The following is a 19,323-nucleotide window of genomic DNA, read 5'->3' on the forward strand; positions in this document are numbered from 1 at the left end:
AGCTACAGGGCAAAAAAAGAAAAAAGAGGACATACAGAACAGAAAAAGACGCACCTGGTGCCATCTGCAGCATATGCATCTTTTTCTGTGACATCCAGACGTTTCTTGTGCTATATAAACATGTATGACCAACAAGCCAAACCAGCTGCACTTTTCCAAAACTTAGGCTACATTTGGCCCGTAATGCTCCAATGCGCTGACGTAACACTCACGCGGCAGAGGTAGACGGAGGGGTACTTCTCCTGCAACTTGATCAGGTCGGCGTTCTTCATCTCCTGGCAGCCACGCATCTTCTGCACATACTTCTTGCTGCACACAAAAAATCGGCAGAGGGAGATCGCAAAGGGCCTCCAGTTGGAAAGTGGTCTATGACTCACAGATGGGATGGCATATACATACATATTTATTTCAGTGAGTCATCTTTCTTACATTCACAGATTAAACCAGCTCATCGCATTTTTCCACGTGTGGACCATGCTTACAAAATACAACCGATGTTTGCCCGTACTAACTTCCCTCGTGGCTCACCATTATTTCTTGCGATTTATCATTGAAATAAACTACCAAGCGATGTTGTAACTGTGCGTGATCACGACACGTTTGTTAGCAGATTAATGGAGATGTGGAATGTAGAACCGTAGCACTTTGTGGCTTTCTTTTGTTTAGTTCAGTGCCAATATTACATCAGTTGTTGCACACCTCGTTTCATGCCATACTGAGTGCTACGTTGCATTACTATGTCTTTTTTGGTGCGAAATTTGTTTCCGCATTTACCTTTTCATTATTTTCTTTAGTGTTCTGTGTAAATAGTTCTGTTTTGCACATAACGCTGCTGTATTGTAACTACCCCCCCCCCCCCCCCCCATGTAATGCCCAATTGGGCCTTTAGGGTATATGAATAAATAAATAAATAAATAAATATTCATAGCACTACAGATGCAAACACGCAACACAGCAAAGAACCGACACACGAGCGCTGACTAACAACCAGTTGCTTACACTAAGCAGAATTTTTTTTTTGAGCCTGAAAAAAATTATTAATCTGAATCTATTATCAGTCATCTAAAATGTTTAGCTTTTCTGGCTGGCCTGCTGTGGCAAGTACTACGGTTCAATTCAGGTGCAACGAATCAACAAGATTTCAACAAAAACCAAAACACACAGATTATGTGAGCAAGTTCAATTAATTAGGTTGGCGTGTGAAATAACTCGAACCGACAAATGGTTCATTTACTTACTCGTGAACCATGAGCAACTCGTCTACAGTGGCTGACCGAGACTGTAAAGAGAAAAGTGCTGGCATGTCATTGTCATTCATTTTTGAGCACCTGTCACACCCCGCTACTATACTAACATGCCAAAGCAGGTTTCTGAATTAATCAATTTGGCATTAATTACAGCATCAGCAAGAGAACGAGCACACAAACAAGATAAAAAAAGCTGGGGTGTAGCAGCTTCATACGGTTCTTGCCCTTATCCTTGGCAGCCGAAAGAAAACACATAGCGCGAGTACGCATCCCCAGTTCCACATGTACCCCTTTGGCATTGCTAAAGTAAAGCAGCACTAAAAAAGCAAGAAATAAAAGTAATGCAACACATGCCAGAACCAATGCATTTAGGAGGTCTTTCTTTGGTAGAACAATAGCAGAATGAAAGACACTAGCAAAAGTGACACCTTTGCCCCAAAGGCGAAGCAATGAACGCGATAGCAACAAATTGGAAGGTCACACACAGAATGACAAAGAGGTCGAAATGTGCCCCGCGTTTCTCACGCACAAATCATCCACGAAACGTACTCGCAGGTACAGATGAACAAGAATAAGCGTCTCAGTTGTTACTTCACTGTGTGAAGTAACAACTTCCACTTTGGAAATTTCGACCACCTAGTTTTCTTTAACGTGCACCAAAATCTGAGCACACGAGCCTACAACATTTCCGCCTTCATCGTAAATGCAGCCGCCGTAGCCGGGATTTGGTCCTGCGACCTGCGGGCCAGCAGCCGAGTACCTTAGCCACTAGACCATCGCGACGGGGGCGAATTCAAGTATGGAATAATGTAATCGCTTGCTATAGCTTACTTGTTTTTCTAAACAATGTATTTAAAAATAAGTCTGCTGAATTGCGAAATCAGCACTGCATTTCGACAAGCTGTTTTGCCTAAGACTATAAATTAGTAAGCTTATCTGCATGACACCAAGAATTTTTCGACTGTGGTACTCTTTGTGCCTACTTTTTAAACCTTGCTGTGCCGCAACAACTTACAAAGTGCTTAAGTTGAGTCACTTTGTCACCTTTTTCAGAGAAAAGGGGACCATTCAGCCCTTCTTTTTGAAACTTTCAGTTGCATTTTATGACAAAAGTACATTATGATGAAATGATGAAAAGTGACCTCTCATTCACCTCCTGTGAAAACAGGAAATCCTTTAGTTACTTTCATAGCCTTCAGTCCCCTTTTGTGACAAAAGGGCATGTTTCAGTCACCTTTTGTCACTTTCAGTCACCTTCAGGCATGCCAAAAAGGTGAATAACTCAAACCCCGACATAACAATCTTGCATATAACAAATTATTGGTTATAACGAGGTGAAGAATAGTTTTGTTATACAGTGTTAAGAATATAAGTCTATAACAAATTTTCGAATATAACGAAGTATTTTCATGGGAGATCTGACTTGCTTATGATGAGGTTTGAGTAGTTCAAACAGCACATGCAAGACAAGACTGGCAGAAGCTGATCTTCAGTCGGCCTCAAGCCGTGAAGCAGGCTTACATCGAGCAAGACGCAAAGGTTGAGCAGTCCCCGCTTCTCCATCACGTGCCAGGGCTTCAGTATGCGCTCTGGTCGTTCTGGGTGTACCCTGTGCAAGAGACGATGGCTTTTTGAGGACCATGTTACAGAAACAATGACGCTAAGCAATCCAGAGCAACCTCTTCACCACTGCATAAATAACTGGGTTTGCTTATTTCTAAGGCACAAACAATCTTTATTCCTCGGCCCAAAAACGAAAAAATCTAACCAAATTACAGGTAGCAGGCGCGTAGCCAGAAATTTTTTTTCAGGGGATGGGTCACCACCTTGATTTCGGGAGGGGCACCCCCTTAATATGGCCATTTTTCGCTTTCTATGCCATGGCAAAAAAAGTTTTGAAGGGGGGGGGGGGGGGGGGGCACGTGCTCGGTGTGCCACCCCTTGACAGGTGATAAAGTTATTTTTAAATATTTTTGGGAACAAATGCATCCTCCACTGCATTGCACCTGATATATGAAACAGAGTAACTCAAACCTCAATATAACAAACATGGATGTAACGAATTATCGGTTATAGTGAAGTAAGTGAACAATAGCATTGTCATAGACACAGTGTCACAGATACCAGCTTATAACGGTTTTTTGGATATAACAAAGCATTTTCATGGCATGTGTGACTGTTATAATAAGGTTTGGTTGTACATGTTTCAGAGTGCACAGGCACGTGGGGCTTGTGAAGAGCGGTTTTGCAGAAGTAGCCAACGGCAACAGCTCCGCATCAAAATACAAAGCACACACACCTTTCGTTGAGACAGTGGTGTTTAGCCATACGCTCGTCGTAAACCAGCGCTGTTCGGTTTGGCGGCACGTCCAGGTTGGTCTTGGATCGCAGCGCCGCCACCTCTCCCTCAAGCCGTTCCTTGTCCTCGGGCGGATGTTCGTAGTAGCCGCTGCGTGTGGGGAACTTCTCGGGTCGCTGCACACCCAGTTGGCCCCTGTACTCGGACCGCGGCAGGTGCTCGGTGGCCCCTGGGACGGCTTTATTTGTGCCACTTGTACCCTGGATGTGAAGGCTCTTCCAGTGGGACCGTAGCACCGACACGCAGTTCAGCAGCGTCTCCGTTACGCTGCATTCAGATCGGCATGAGCCATGTTAGCATCTTTAGCAACAGACAACACACTCAAACCTCAACATAACGAACACAAATATAACAAAATATTGGCTATAATGAAGTGAATTAAAAATAGTCTTGCAACAAATACAGTGCCAGGAATATATGGGAGTATATATTTATAACAAATTTTTGGGTACTACGAACTTGTATCCTTGTAAAGTGCAACTTTGTTATAGTAAAGTTGGAGTGTAATACTAAGGAAATAATAGCCCACATTGGCTGCAGTCTTTAACTGTGGCGCACGAATTACCCTGTAAAATTGAAAAATGAGTTAAGGTGAACGAAAAAAAAAAAAAAACTATTTCTGTCCGCGGGGTCCAAACCCACAACCTGTGAATTACGCATCCGATGCTTTACCGATTGCGCTATGATTGAAGGCACTTCCACATCCATTTCGCCGGGCATTTCCGTAAGTGTAATACCCAGGAGTTCTGGCCAGCCCTACTTGGAGCAGGGGCGGCAGGTGTAGAACACTCTTTTCACCAAACCGCGTCACATGGCACGGCATCTTTCCACAAGGTGGCAGCAGACCAATAGAACCTTGAATGCTAATCTGCCGAGATGAGGCATTCGCTATGAATGAACAAAGGACGGAGAGTTTCTTTGTCAGTTACAACCAAACGAATATGACCGAAAATCAAGCCGAAGAAGCACAGTCATCTGAAGCTCACATGACCGCCAGCATAAACGTAATATTAGTACCGGCGAATGTCTGTGAATGACATTCTATTGAATCTCAGGAATTAGCTAACTTCACAACGTTGCCTCCAATTTTACGGTACCCTGCTAGAATTGAATAGGGGCCAAAGAGCAACGAACATGCTCTGAAGTAAAGAAATAAAAAAGTAACGAACAAATATTCTCCTCACTCAATGTTGAGACTGAAGAGGCTTACAACAGTTCAGGACACATAATTTCGACTTGAACACGTAGATAAGAAGCAGCATTATTTTTGAAGATCAGATTCGTCATCTCATGACATGACATGATTGAGCGATTGCACATAACAATCGTTAAAATTTAAGAAATTAATGTCACAATTGAATTTGTAAAGACTGTACATTATAACCTCATTAAATGGAGCCTGAAGAGATCGACAAAAGCTGGAAAACAAATCTGCATGTCCAATGCACTATGGTAATCGGCGTAAACAAAGCTAATGCAACCATTTCGTCATTGTGATGAAAACTTTATTTGTAGCCTTAAGTAAAACGACACTGATGCTGCTAATGTTCCCTGAGCCAAACGACTCACTCCTTGCCGGGCTCATTGCTACGATCCTCCGGTCTACGCGGAGGTGGAGACCGAGGGTTGATGATTTGACGACTGAAAAGCTAAGTCAAGGTACCCATAAATAATGCGGAACTAGGGCTCTTTAGTACACGCCACAGAGCTGTATTCATATATCGACTTTTTCCCCCCTCTTTGAATTAATTAAAGAAAGCAATTTTTCACCTGTCGCTGACATGGCCCAGCGGTTGTGGAAGGCTTGGGCAGGGGTCCCCCAACAGTGTGCGCAGGGTCAGTGCTACTCCTTCGGCCAGAGACGATACGCAGTAGCCGCCCTGTACAGATAACGGCCCACCACTCTGTTTAGCCCCTTCTCAGCAGAAGTGAGCACGGCATTGTCAAATTTCATTACACCCAACTCTCATCTCATCTCAAACCACCTTTGTCACATCCTAAACTCCCAAAGCGTATCTGTCACAGTGTAACAGCAATGAGACAATTTTCCAATCATTTCGTTACATGTATGTCCTTTATACCGAGGTTTTGACAGTAGTTGGCACATTGTAGTGCAGATGGACAAGCAGAACCCAAACTGTACTTGTCAAGAAGACTTCAAACCAGGTTTGAGCAGTACAAACATACAAAACGGCACATATATCAAGAGTCAGGCAATCACATATGAAGGGAGAAAAATGCCTTCGGCGTGCAAAAACGGAGGAAATACATGAAGATCAGAGCATATCCACGAGGTGAATTATGACGAGTGGGCGTAGGTCTGGGAGATCATTAACCCCCATACATCGCCCAATCGATCATGCCAAGACGTGACAACATGTGTGGACAGTATATACAAAGTTGTTTATTAATCACAATGCGCATACGGTGTTGAGAGCAAAATTATTGGAAAATGTCACACAGCAGTAATCATGTGGGTGACGCACCTACGGGGGGGGGGGGGCCACATTAATACACATGCAAGCTTTTTGTGTTTGACAGCGAAGGCTACAAGTTAGAAGAGCTCCGCAAAGAGCAGAGGCAGCGCACATCGTGAAGTGCGACGCAGTCCCCCCAGACTCCGATACACAGTATAAGCAGGAAGCATATGTTGCTTTCGGACTAATGTTAATAACAACTGGGACTCAATGTCCAAAACCACATTGTGATTATGAGGGGCGTTGTAGTCGAGGGCTCTGTACATTTCAATCATCTGGTGTTCTTTAGTGTGCACCAACATTGCACGGCACATGGGCCTCCATCGAAATGCAATCGCGGCAACGGGATCAAACCCCTGACCTTTGGGTTGGGCGAGCAGCCACTCCTTGCAAACGTTAGTTGAGGTAAAGGAAGGGTTTATGTGATTTTTCTGATAATAGCGCCCCCCCCCCCCTCCCCTGGCGATGTGGAAATAGATGAGCAATTATCCAGACTTGTCCTTCTATTCATGGAGTAATGAGAAAAAAAATTCAATAGAACGCCTCATAGGCAGTGCCTTATTTACAGCGTGTAACAAATATTCGCGATACAGACTTGTCAGTACCTGTACCTCATTTAGACTCAAATGCCCGTTTCAGAAGTCCGAAATGGTCAAAACTAATCTGAGGTAGACTTTCAGAGCTCCCGCTCCATTTTAAGGCATTCAGATTAATTAATAAAGATATGAATGAAAAGACAAGCCCTTACCTCAAGCACGACGCAAACACGACCTCCGGCCAGGGCCATGAGTGGGTGGAGCAGGTGAGCGTAGGTGGCTGGTGACAATCGCATCAGGCCCTGCATGAGTGTTCGACAAATTATCGAGTGTAGAAGCATTCACCTGTAGATTCAAAAGCAACGTAACGAAACACTGTGCTCCATACCTGATATACCGCATTATATTTACTGCTGTGAGGCCCAACACGCAATCTTGTACGCACTCCGTGATAAAACATTGTATCTCGCCACACGGGATTGGCAGTTTCACGGTTCACTACGGTGTGATTTCGTATTGTGCTCGCTAACTGCAGTCTCTGGTTTTTCTAAAGTGTATCGACAAATTTCATTGCACAAGAAAACCAGACATGGTGCTGCCTGTGCAAGCAGCAAAAACATACAGGCTGCTTTAGTCAAGTTTTACGATTCGGCTGTCTCGCAACCACAATGAAATATGCATACTCTCAGGTTTGTGGCATTAAAACTGTGTGAACTTATAGTCTCTGTGCTAGACCACGATGCAACAGCAGGACTTAAAATTTATGTTTTGCATATTACTCACCAACTAGGCAAGCCGAATATATCGAATATTCGAGTAGCCGAATACTTAAGATACGATTCACAAATCGAACTATTTGAGAAGTTATTATTCGATCCTTACACGCATGTTTCAAGTATAGCCCTATTTAAAAGCACTGTGATTTGATTTCAAGCAAATAAAAACCATTATATCTATTTTTTGGCCGAAAGTTCGAAACTTCAAATAGTCAAAATTATGAGCAAGTCGAATTTAACAGCAAACATTACACTCAAACCTCGATATAATGAACCCGGATATAACAAAATGTTGGTTATAACGAAGTAAATTAAGAATAGGCTTGCAATAAATATATTGTGAGTATACCTTGTAGTGACACGTATCCCGAAGGAGTACGGCTACTAGTGTGGGTCCGGCCTTAGCACCGCAAGGCACGCGTTAACCGTCGCCGTGGCGAGAACACGGTACTGCTCAAAGTCGCAACACTTCATTGTCTGTGGCAACACCAAAACGCTGTACAGCCCGTTGCAAAGGCGCGGCAGGAAAGCAAATGGTCTTACCCATGCCACAGGCATAAAAGTACTACACAGGGTGCCACGAGCACGTCTCCGTGGTAAAGGTGATCCACGGAGACACCGGGACCAAGGCCCGGTTGCTCGAGCGAGGGCAAAGGCGCTCGCGTTGGCTTCGGAGGGAGACGGGTCGGCGTAGCCAGGCCACGCACTAGGACACCGTACCACCCTTCGGCCTAGCGTAAGGTAACCGTTCCCCGCGGGCGCAAGGCACTGTTGGCGAAGTCCGAACAAGCCCCACAGGGAGGTGACGGACGGAAAAGAAAAGCGTGCTTACCTCCATGTCGTTCCCGGAGAGACCCCTCTATACTGCCGACGCACGCGCACAAAGCCTCTCGGGAGACTCCGCACACGGCGCAAAAGTCAACATCCGCTACCGGGTGAGGGGGTTAAACGTCACTCCGCTCTCCCAGCGCGGCAGACAGCGGAGGAGGGGAGACATGTCGGGACATGAGAACCGCAGAAAAGGCGGCAAAGCCCGCGCAAAGGCAGAGGGCTAGCCTCAATTCCCACAACCTTTATAACAAATTTTTGGACATAACAACCTCATTTTTAAGCAAGACTCGTGTTTTGCTTTTGATCAGGCTGCTACTGATTCTTAGGCAGTTCAATTAGTGATAAACGATAAACAGATCAACTTGCCTCCGGACATCCAAGGGCTGCATCATAGCCAGCCGAGACCAGCACCAGCTCTGGCTGGAACTGCAAAGAAAGATCCAGCACTGATTTTGCAGGCAGACTCTCTCAGTGGCGAATTTCGCCAGGTACCCCGGAACTGACCTCGTATGCCACTGGCAAGAGCAGCTGGTGCCAGATGGCCAGGTAGTCCGCGTCACCGAGGCCCACCTGTCGGCACACGAATCATGGTTAAGTTAAATCATTCATGGTCATACTAAGCGAGCTGCCACTGTTCTAGAAAAAGTTTTCTCCTTCTAGAAGTAGCTGCTGTTCAATCTGCTAATTACACATATGCACTTGCTTACAACATTAAAGATCCGTATCACTTACGCTGTTAGGTTGTGCAAGTGTTGAAGAAACATTCATGAGCATTGAATGTGCAATTCAATGCACATGAATTGTGATAGAATTGTGTATTGTGATAGATTTACCGTAACGTTGCATCACCTTTACCTGTTCCTTGTTCAAAAGGTCTTGCCAAGCCCTGCTTCATTTGTCGACCAACAATATTTCATTTTTAAAGGAAGTACCACAGCAGTTCAGTATTTACACCTGCATAGTAATTGATTTATTGATGGTTTTAATGTTCCAAAACCACCATGTGATTATGAGAGACGTCATAGTGAAGGGCTCGGGAAATTTCAATCCTCTGCACCCAAATTTCTATCCTCTTCAACCTGCACCCAAATCTGAACACATGGGCCTACAGCATTTTCGTCTCCATCAAAAATGCAGTCGCTGCAGCCGGGATTCGATTTCGCGACCTGCGGGTCAGCAGCGGGGCACACCTGAATAGTGTAAATATGCCATACATATGTTATTGTAGCGATAAATAAACCATTCCGATTCATACACCACACCTACTAAAGACCAAGTGCCCATGTCCTCACTACCAGACAGGTAATAAAAATCAAAAGCTCATTAGCCTAGCATTATTTGCCAAGGCCACTTCATGTACTTACACTTTTTACACACAACCAATTCAGCCAAAATAAAACTGCATTTCAATAGGCCTTCAACTGCACATGCGTTTACAGGTCTGAAAACTTTACCCAGGGATTTACGGACATAAACGACTGTCATACAAGGGGCTCACCTGGTTGAGAGGCACATTTATGTTGTAGCCCACACCGGCGCCCCGGCCCACGTAAGGGAAGTCAGACTCCCGCAACTCGGGCCAGAATTCACCATGTTCATAACGATGCACAGAGAAGTAGAGGACCCTGCGCAAAAGTTTTAGAGGATTGGCATTGTAAACCTTTCATGCCCAGATAAATAGTGGTTTTTGTATACCCTTCAATCGTGTTCTTTACATATTATTTCGTATGGCTTTTTGTAGTACTGAGAAACTTATTTAGTACAGTCAAACCTCATTATAGCAAACTTGCATATTATGCAAAAATAATTTAGTTATATCCAAAAATTCATTATAAAAATTCGTTATAAAGGTATATTCCTAACACTGTATCTGTTGCAAGACTATTCTTTGTTCACTTTGTTATAATAGATATTTCATTATATCCGGGTTCGTTATATCGAGGTTTGAGTGTATAGTGCATTTGGTTTCCTTCGGTAGAGTGTAAAGTTGGGCGTTGGTTCTTTACAAATGTGCCGTCTCAAATGGCCAAGACTGCTCCTCAGGAAGAAGCCGCCCGATGCAAGCATCAGCGAGAGTTTACGTGGCAACAGGCATGTCGGGCCGAGGCAACCATGATGTTTGTGAAAGAAGGACCTAAACGAAACAGCAATGAAAAGACTTGTGGGACCTTTCTCTGCCACAGGGCCATTTTCTCCTTGTGAACAGACCAAAAGCTCCCCCATACATTGCAATCGAAGCTGAGTTACAATACAGTAAATATGGTGTACAGAATCTTAGCAATCTTACAATTTTGGAAAAACTATTGTCCTGTTTTCTGAGAACCTCATTTCCTCGCTGCTTTGACAACTTATTAGAAGTTATAGTAAAACCTCGGTGATACAAAATCTTCTGAGGTCACCAAAAATATTTGCATGATCAGAAATTAATATCACCAGAAAACGAGAGAAATCGGTACGAAAGAAAGCTGCCATACATTTCCACTTATTCCATCTCAGGGCCGCAGCAATGTCATGAACAGCTTCGAATGATTGACAGTAAATGTTTTTAGAATCGATGATCATTCATGTACTCTTAAATATAGGCACGTGTGTGCATAATTAATGAACCAAGTGTGTTATGATCCACGACAGCAAGTGGTCCCTTCCAAATCCTGCTATGCTTTTTTGCATGATGCCAGCCAACTATGGTGAAAAAGACATACGGAGCACTTTGCACGCGATAGGCGCCGGACAGAAAATTTAGGAACGCTGTCCTCTGGCTTTTTATTTTCTCATCATGGTGGTGCTGAAGATGTTTTTTGCGAGATTTTTGGCCGCGCTCAGACCACTGCGAAGTTTGCTCAAAATTCGGTACTCTTCCGTGCGAATCAGAGGGTTCACAGTCGTGCACGTCTTAAGTGTTGCGAGGTTCAAGACCGTTTCTTGCAAGGACATGGATTGCATGTATGAACGCGGCAGACGCGCATGAACACAGTACAATAACGCGCTCAAGAAAAAAAGACACGACGCCACCACCTCTTGTAATCTAAACGCAAATATACACGAAGGTGCATTAAGGCCTACAACATTTGTGTGCACAATCTCACAAGTTACAACGCGTTGCTGATGGTCAACTGGTGGCGCGACTTGCATACCTGCACTTGGGTTCCCGCACGCACATATGACAGCCACGTCCCTTGCTACAGCGCAGGTAGCATACGTTCACATCAAACATCGGGAGGCAAAAATCGCTTTGCAACAACTGTACTCCATTACACTGCAGGCTAGCAGGCCTTGCCCGGGACCACAGGGAGATTCGTATCACTCCAAAATTCGCACGAACCGTGATTGTATCACCTGGGTTTTACTGTACTTTTTTTTTTGACAAGTCCGCAAAGTGACGTAATGCAACACCGAAAGGGGCTTACCGAGGATCCTCGTAGAAGGCGTACTGAGTCGCCTGGCCATGGTGCACGTCCCAGTCCACAATGAGAACCCTGCAAAGCACACGAACAAGAATGGGTCGTGCACTGCTTATCGCAATAAACAGACACCAACGTCAGCTTGTCCGCCATCAAAAGAAACAGTGCGCTACCAAAACGGGTCACACAGGACTCGATGAAGAGTTGTACGCTCTGAAAGCATGGTATAAAATAAAACAATGGCCGTCAGCTCTTCTTTGCACATGACAGCTTGTTGGAAGCATACTGAGCGTGAAGTTCCAATATAAAGCTTCCATCTGCATGTTGTTGTCGCTTTGCACTGCAAGTTTAGCAACCCAACAGAAGTCGCCCAGTTCCCTATTCTCGTATGGGGTGTTTGCAGTTGACATTGCGTTTCATTATACGCAGAGCACATTGAACCTGGTAATCACAACTAGGATAAATGGCAATAAGGGATCTCGAGTGCTCACCATTCTCTGTGCCATTCCACGCAGAGAGTTTTCAGCCTCTACGGGTATTCACATAAACAAGCTGAATCATTTGTTCAGTTTTTAAATAACTTTTCCGTTTGATACGTAAAGTTCTGTTTATGCTGAAGAGCTTTGTCGCAGTTGATTCTCTCGTTCACTTCTTTATGCGTAGCATTCATCTCATGTGTTGAAATTTTGTACGTGCATATTTTATCATTCATAATGTTGTGTGTTTGTCATCGCAAAGCATATTTATTTTCATTTTCTTTTGTTGGTTAATTGTGGCTTACTACTTGAGTTGCCAATAGTTCTAATAAGCATTATTGTTGGTATTTGTTTTTAATGACATTCCCACTCCTGCTTGGGCACGAGTAGGGCCTGCAGTATTTGTAAATAAATAAAAAAAAAACAAGAGAAAGAAACTCGAGGCCGCACCTTTTCAGCCGGAGCTCGTCGAGCGCGTACTTCGCCGCCAGGGCCACATTGTTGAAGAAGCAGTAGCCGCAGTACTCGTTGCGCATGGCGTGGTGACCCGGGGGGCGGACTAGAGCCATGCCGTTTCGCACCTGCACGCCAAACACTGCCTCGAGTGACAGCTAGAGAAAGCTCCCCCCGGTCAGGGAATGCGCTATCCTTCACGCGTTTAATGCATAACGCTTTAATATTTACTATATTTAGAGCGTGTAAGCCGGTATAAGAAGCTTTTTAACGCCAAAATAAGGAATCGATGTGAGAGTGATATTTTTATTTAACCTCGAAGTGGAGCTTCGCAACAGTGCGGATTTTCAATAAATAGTTGTTTTCATGGCTTAGCGCGCCTTGACTGCAGTGAAACCATCTTTACAAAAAGATGAATGTGAACAGATATAGATTTGATTAAGTGTTTTCACAGTTTAGCACCACTCCGCTGCAGTGAAATCTGCGTTTAACTCTGGTTGCACGCACACTACTACACACCTATCGTTCATTTCAAATGCTTCAAAATTTTCAATAATTTATAGTTGAATTGAAGCGAATTTACATAATATGATATTCGTTCGAACTTTTGAATGCTTCGAATATTCACACAAGCCTAACTACTACATGTTTCTAAAAGCTTGTTTCGGTTCGTACAATACCCCAACATCATTATACGGGACAAATTCCCGTCACATGCTTGCCCGAGATACCGCAATGTTTCTATGACAGCTCCACTCTGTGTTGCTGTTGGTGATATGCAGGCAGCCATTTTGTACACTCTCATACCTAACGTCACCGCAAGCTATACGCACTGGTGTGAGAGGTCGCAAGAATTGGCACTGGAGCCTAACGTCACGTTAATGTCTATGTCAGTAGGTGTAGCACGTTTCATGCCAAGACGAAATATCACCATTTCCCGAGCTCTGAACTCATTCAGTGCCATCTCTGTAGACAGGAGAATCACTTGGTGAAGCTAACTCAGCTCTGAAAATTCGTGTCCCTGCCCGTTCGGGATGTATTCATTAGGATCGGGAGGCCGAAGTCTCTCTCTATATCAAACCTTTCTCGCAAGATCGAATAAATGCAACCACACAACCACAATGCCTAAATAACCTGAAATAGCATAAGCAGTACACTACACCTTTCAACCCACACCATGGAGCAATAGGAGGGCCTATCCATTTCTTAGGCAAAGGAGGAGCAGAAGCGAGAATAACTGCTTAACATTGAAGGGATACTTGCCTTTCCCTGGACGACAGCCGTCACTAGGTCCTTGGTACAGCCCGCAGCGAGCAATGCCAGTTCATACGTTTTCTGTGGGCAAATGTGAGAAATTACTCAAACCTCAATGTATACAACCAGGATATTACAAAATATCGCCTCTAATGAAGTAAATGAAGAACAGTCTTGCAATAGATACAGTGTTAGGAATATGCTTTTACAACAAATTTTCACATACATTGAACTTAATTTTGCGTAAGATGCAAGTTTGTTATAATGAGGCTTGAATGCACTGGTTATTTAAAACTCAGCAGCCTTACTACTAAATGCTTCTTTCTGCACAAATACCACTTGAGTAGGCTGTCATACAGATTAGGCGAAACGCAAGAGAGACATTCAGATCATACAGTGGACAAAATGATGGGCCAATAATGAAGGCTGATAACTGAGCACACTGCACAACAGCAGCTCTTCGTTTTTCCAGAGCCGTATAACGAGACAATCGCTTTTTCAGATGCCACTTTTGATGCACAACGATAATTGGAAAACAATAACATAACTCTCAGGTTAACTCAATATCTGGGGTCTCACATGCCAGAATTATGACATGATTATAAGAAACACTGTAGTGAAGAGCTCCGAAAATTTTGACCACCTCGTGTTCTTTAACGTGCACCGACACCACACCGTGCACAGGCCTCCAGCAATTTGCCTCCATCGAAAGGCTACTACTGCGGCCGCGATCAAACCTGCAGTCTTCAGGTCGGCAGCCAAGCACCGCAAGTGCTACACCACCGCAGCGGACGGGTTGAGAAAAGACGTAAACAAATGGATGTCGGCGTTTTATATGTGCATCGTCAGCAACATGACTTATGCAAATGAGAGACTGCTATAATGCGTTTTCAGGGATTTTATAAAAGCACTCTCAGAACCGGTGTGTGTGATGGGAACAGATCCCTGTAATATACGTGTCTATGTTGTGTATATCATATTAGGTTATTACACAGAATCATCACCACCTGATTACGAGGCACACCATAACGCCCTATTTACTCGTGTAATCCTCGCACTCTCATAATTCTCACAACCCCCCCCATCGCCCAACAAAAATACGATTTTTTTTTGCTCAAGTAATTATCCCCCCCCCACCCGAAAATTGCCGCAATAATGTCATCTGCTCGTTCCAGCCGTTGATGATGATAGCGCACGCCATCAGGCGCCATCTCTTAAGCATCAAGCGTACTATTATTGCACGGAGCTTCAATCCAATCCAAGCCAAGCCAAAGCGGCAAGTGCGTTGTGGCGTGTTTGGTATGTTGTGTCGGTAATCTTGTCACGTTATGGGGCGATACTGAAGCTACATGGCTGCTTTAAAGTTGAAAGTGATTGATCATGCACTAAACATCGGCAACAGCGCCGCAGGTAGGCCCTTTGGAGTCGATGATTTTTGTGTTCGCTATTGGTGACAGCAGCTCAAAGCCACCAAGACGCGTTGAGCCTGCCGTGTTCCTAAGACTGGGATTGATGGTAAACTTTATTTCTACAGAAGGAAACTGAAATTACGTTAAATAGCCATCAGCCCAATACTGACGTCCTACGCTTACCTTTTGAGGGCTTCGGTTGAGTGAGGAACACTATCGCAACGCCCACAAGCTTTGCGTATGGTATTCTGATTCTCGACTATTCGCTTGCACTTTTTGTGTCTCAAATAAATTTTGCCTTGTGTTAAACATCTGCTTTTATTATTAAGATAAATTTTAATTGGTACTTCTCAAAGCTTGCTGTTAGTTGCTGGTGTGAGAATCCCGATTTGCGGCCACTTCCTTTTTTTTTTTTCTTTTTCGCTCTGTACGTTTTACGTGGAAAGTTTTCCCCGCGTAATTCTCGCACCCCCCTAACTTTACATCGGGTTTCTGCCGAAAAATGTGCGAGGATTATGTGAGTAAATACAGTAAACTTCAGAACTCCTGATCACCAAGAATTCCTTTAGGAGGGTTCATGAAGCAACTCTCAGGCTTGGTGAGAATAAGACATCCCGAAGAACGCAGACACTGCCATAAAGGGCTCAGTCAATCTCGCAGTTGTGGGCAGCAAAGGAGAGTTTAGAGTCGGAGGGTGAAGTTGCTACTTCCTCAGAAGCCCTCCTTTCATACAGAGGCCTCTGCTCACCCTCTTCAAAGCTGCTCGCACCTGCCGTCTGGCATCACACAACAGATTACCTTCTACGGACCAATGGCAGACATAAATTAGGAGTGGCATTTCAATGAGATGTGCTTCTTGCGACGGCGTGCCACCACATGCCAATGCTACCTTTTGTAGTCTGCTAACATTATATAGTAGCCACACTAACATCTATAAAAATCATAACGGAAGAGATGGATCATGTTTTATCACGCATGCTGGAGCTCTTCATATGCAGTGACGAAACTTCTTTCCCCCAATCCCTCTCCCCTCCCCGCTACCATACAGCTATCAGCATGCTCTTCAGCACGAGAGAAAAGAGAAAGTGTTTAAAGCACATATGAAACCCTGTCTTTTCGCTGATTCTTGACAGATTTAAGAAGTATTTGAAGCAATCAATTCGTGAGGCAATGAACTCCGATACTGGTGTCATTTGATGGTTACTTGGAAAAGCAATTTAGGGCCACTTCAAAAGGATTTAGATCTCTTTGCGTGAACATACTCGCATTTCATCGTGGTTCTGATCCAAACAGCAATGACTGCATGCCGTCCCCAGAAGAATGCGACCATTACTGCTCGTATCGAAACTGTGATCAGTTGGCCAGCAGTGTAATACCATAGCAACTGGGTTACAGCGGCACATGAATTGTTAAAAAGCAAGGGAGTATGATACCGAATTGATGTAGATGGAGTCGAAGCGTGTGCAAAGAGCCTCCAGAGCATCGGCGTCTGTTTCCCCGTGTGTCTTCTTCAGCTGTTCCAAGTGTTCCGGCCTACACCAAAAAACACGGTGTTGGTTGCTAAGACCATTCCTTCACAACGTTATTAGCCTTGTGCCAACTACAACAACTACGAGTTTGTTTGTCTGACACAGCCTTATTGAAAACCAGCATGTAATGAAGACAAGGAAGGTATAGGGAACAATACTTGTACTGCTTAGGTGTACTGTGTAATTGTGATAGAGACGTGAAGAAAGTGAAGTGAATGAGAGACAACTTGCCACGGAACTGAACCTACAACCCACGGATTACGTGCCCGTTGCTCTTATCAACCGAGCTACATCGGCAGCAATCCCCTTGTCCACTTATTGGGTATTTATGAGCATGGAAACCATGGGTGTGCTAGCCATGACAGCAAGTGTGGAACACTTTCTTTTCGCCAAATCGCACCACATAGGTGCGAACCTATAACGAGCGGACAGCTCATTAATAAAACCTCACATACTACCTCAAGGCATCAACTGTGCTGAGTTGAGACGCTCACTATAAATGAACGAAGAAAATTTTTGAGTGCTCGGTTCTTTGTTTGACACAACCTTGATGCAAGTAGATGTGCTTGCTGTCCCTTAAACCACGAGTAAATGGCAAATAAATATTGGTGGAAACTCTTTATGGGGAAGTTGCCACATTGTGCGCGCAACAGCAAAAGTTTGACGTACGCAATGTGTTCGAGAAACCTATAATCACAACTTGCCCGGGTACAATACATCACATACCCATGAACAATACTTAGATTTTCATTGATATTGCAAAGTATAGTCACCAGTTAGATTAGAAGTAGTATGCACAAATAGAAAAAAAAAATTTGCATTTGCTGGGCAGACGACGTCCCATAAACTCTTGCTGCAGGGTGCACATTAGCATCTTTTGAAAATAAAATTCCCAAGACTTGTAAAACTGCAGAAGTTTACTTTCCTCCCGTGTTCCCTGTAGGGTATCCCGTTACTTGTTGTGGCAACCAATAGTGGCCTGCTCTTTTTCTGTGCCAACTGCTCCATATTGTTGCAGCAACTGCACTGTCTCGAATTTTATTTTGAGCTAACTGATTGATGTTTTTACACGTGGCAGCAAACTGCAACAACCTGCTTGTTTTCTTGCAGTTACTCGCTGCGGCCGTTGTACCACACCTAAACATGCACACCTTAGTTCACAGAAAAGTCTCCTCAAAAGTCACGACTTTTGGGGCCCAGTGAAATCTCGAACTGGTTCTCAAATCCCGATTCCTTGACCGACCACTGGGGAGCATCAGATGCAGCAAAAACATAGTTAACGTGATGACATCTACAACTGAAATCGTCTATCATTGGTGATCAGTGTGATGAGCGTGGCTGTGATGAAAGAGTTGAACACAGTGCAGTTTTTGTTATTTTGTTTCCTCTAAGCAAGCAGCAAACAAACAAGCATGAACAGGTAGACACTTACTCATGCAAGGCCAAAATCTCGGCTTCCTCGGCCTTGCGAGCCTGCAAAGGGGACAATGAACCATTTGCATGAAACAGAGCGTGCAGTGTGCAATGTGAGAATAGAATTTGTGCGGAAAGATTTGAAAGAGAGCTGAAAAAGAAAGAAACAGATACACTCAAACCCTGATATAGCGAGTCTGGATATAACGAAATATCGGTTATAATGAAGTTAATAAAGAATATTGTTGCAATAGCTAGTGTTAGAAATATACCTTTATAATAAATTTTGGTTATAACAAACTTATTTTTGTGTAAGATGCAACTTTGTTATAATGAGGTTTGAGTGTAGATGATAGACAAACATAAGAAACAGAGAAAGATACGAATAATTCAACCATGAACACCAAAACAATAGAACTACGGTGTTAAAATTCCGCCACAAGGTCCATACACTGAAGAAACCAGAACCGCATGATTAAAGTCACTTGTACGGAGCTCTATCAGCCAATTCACCGACCACTTATATCAAACGGTTGCCTGGCCAATCTGGTACTGTGCCTATTGCTTTCCTCTACAAGCCATAATGTGGGAAAGTGAGAACATACTGTCTCATCACGGTCGCATTCAATGCGTGTGGTGCTGTTCATGTTTATTTATTTATGTAGCCTACATCGCTCAAGTGAGCTTTTATTATATGAGGGTCCAAAACTATCAAATAGTTGTGGGCAGTCGAAAAAATAAAGTACGTTTGTGAAGCTATGCCTGCGCACTCACCCAAAGCAGATATCTTGTAGTGAAGAATAAAATGCATCTATAGGAAGATTGACGACACGCCCATTCAGCTTATTCCATTCACAATAACTAAAGATCACTTTTAGTTTTAAAATTGAATTAAGAGTGCCTAAGCCTCCCTTTTAATTCAATAACGAAAACACAAGAGCTAATAATTGCGAAACGAAACCACAAATGGCGTAACAGTCGGTTGGCGTCATAGCTACACAGGAAGTAAGGGTATTTAGAAAGAAGGTTACTTCCACAAGTTGTGCTAATTTACAGTGCTCACAGATTGAAATGCAACAATTTGGGGCTATACAATTGCTGCATGAACATGCTACGCACATCCTCATATTTCAGAATAGTAGTAATAAATTTTTTTTCATAT

The 19,323-nt window shown here is 43.8% G+C and overlaps 1 protein-coding gene across 4 annotated transcripts in view; it reads right to left on the bottom strand.

Annotated features, from left to right (window-relative positions):
* Positions 1–19,323, bottom strand: part of HDAC6 (histone deacetylase 6) — a 45,181-nt gene that overhangs the window by 20,978 nt on the left and 4,880 nt on the right. For all 4 annotated transcript variants that reach the window (XM_075868929.1, XM_037430526.2, XM_075868928.1 and 1 more), the window contains exons 3-16: positions 18,181–18,221; positions 16,653–16,752; positions 13,820–13,891; positions 12,554–12,684; positions 11,634–11,702; positions 9,725–9,851; positions 8,731–8,796; positions 8,593–8,652; positions 6,832–6,921; positions 5,377–5,486; positions 3,547–3,873; positions 2,769–2,856; positions 1,239–1,279; positions 213–309 (exon numbers count right to left, since the gene is read on the bottom strand). In XM_075868929.1, coding sequence (XP_075725044.1) covers positions 213–309; positions 1,239–1,279; positions 2,769–2,856; positions 3,547–3,873; positions 5,377–5,486; positions 6,832–6,921; positions 8,593–8,652; positions 8,731–8,796; positions 9,725–9,851; positions 11,634–11,702; positions 12,554–12,684; positions 13,820–13,891; positions 16,653–16,752; positions 18,181–18,221 — 1,419 coding nt within the window. The remainder of the gene's footprint in view (positions 1–212; positions 310–1,238; positions 1,280–2,768; positions 2,857–3,546; positions 3,874–5,376; positions 5,487–6,831; positions 6,922–8,592; positions 8,653–8,730; positions 8,797–9,724; positions 9,852–11,633; positions 11,703–12,553; positions 12,685–13,819; positions 13,892–16,652; positions 16,753–18,180; positions 18,222–19,323) is intronic.

The sequence above is a fragment of the Rhipicephalus microplus genome, chromosome 7 (assembly GCF_043290135.1).
Source record: "Rhipicephalus microplus isolate Deutch F79 chromosome 7, USDA_Rmic, whole genome shotgun sequence".
Classification (NCBI taxonomy): Eukaryota; Metazoa; Arthropoda; class Arachnida; order Ixodida; family Ixodidae; genus Rhipicephalus; species Rhipicephalus microplus.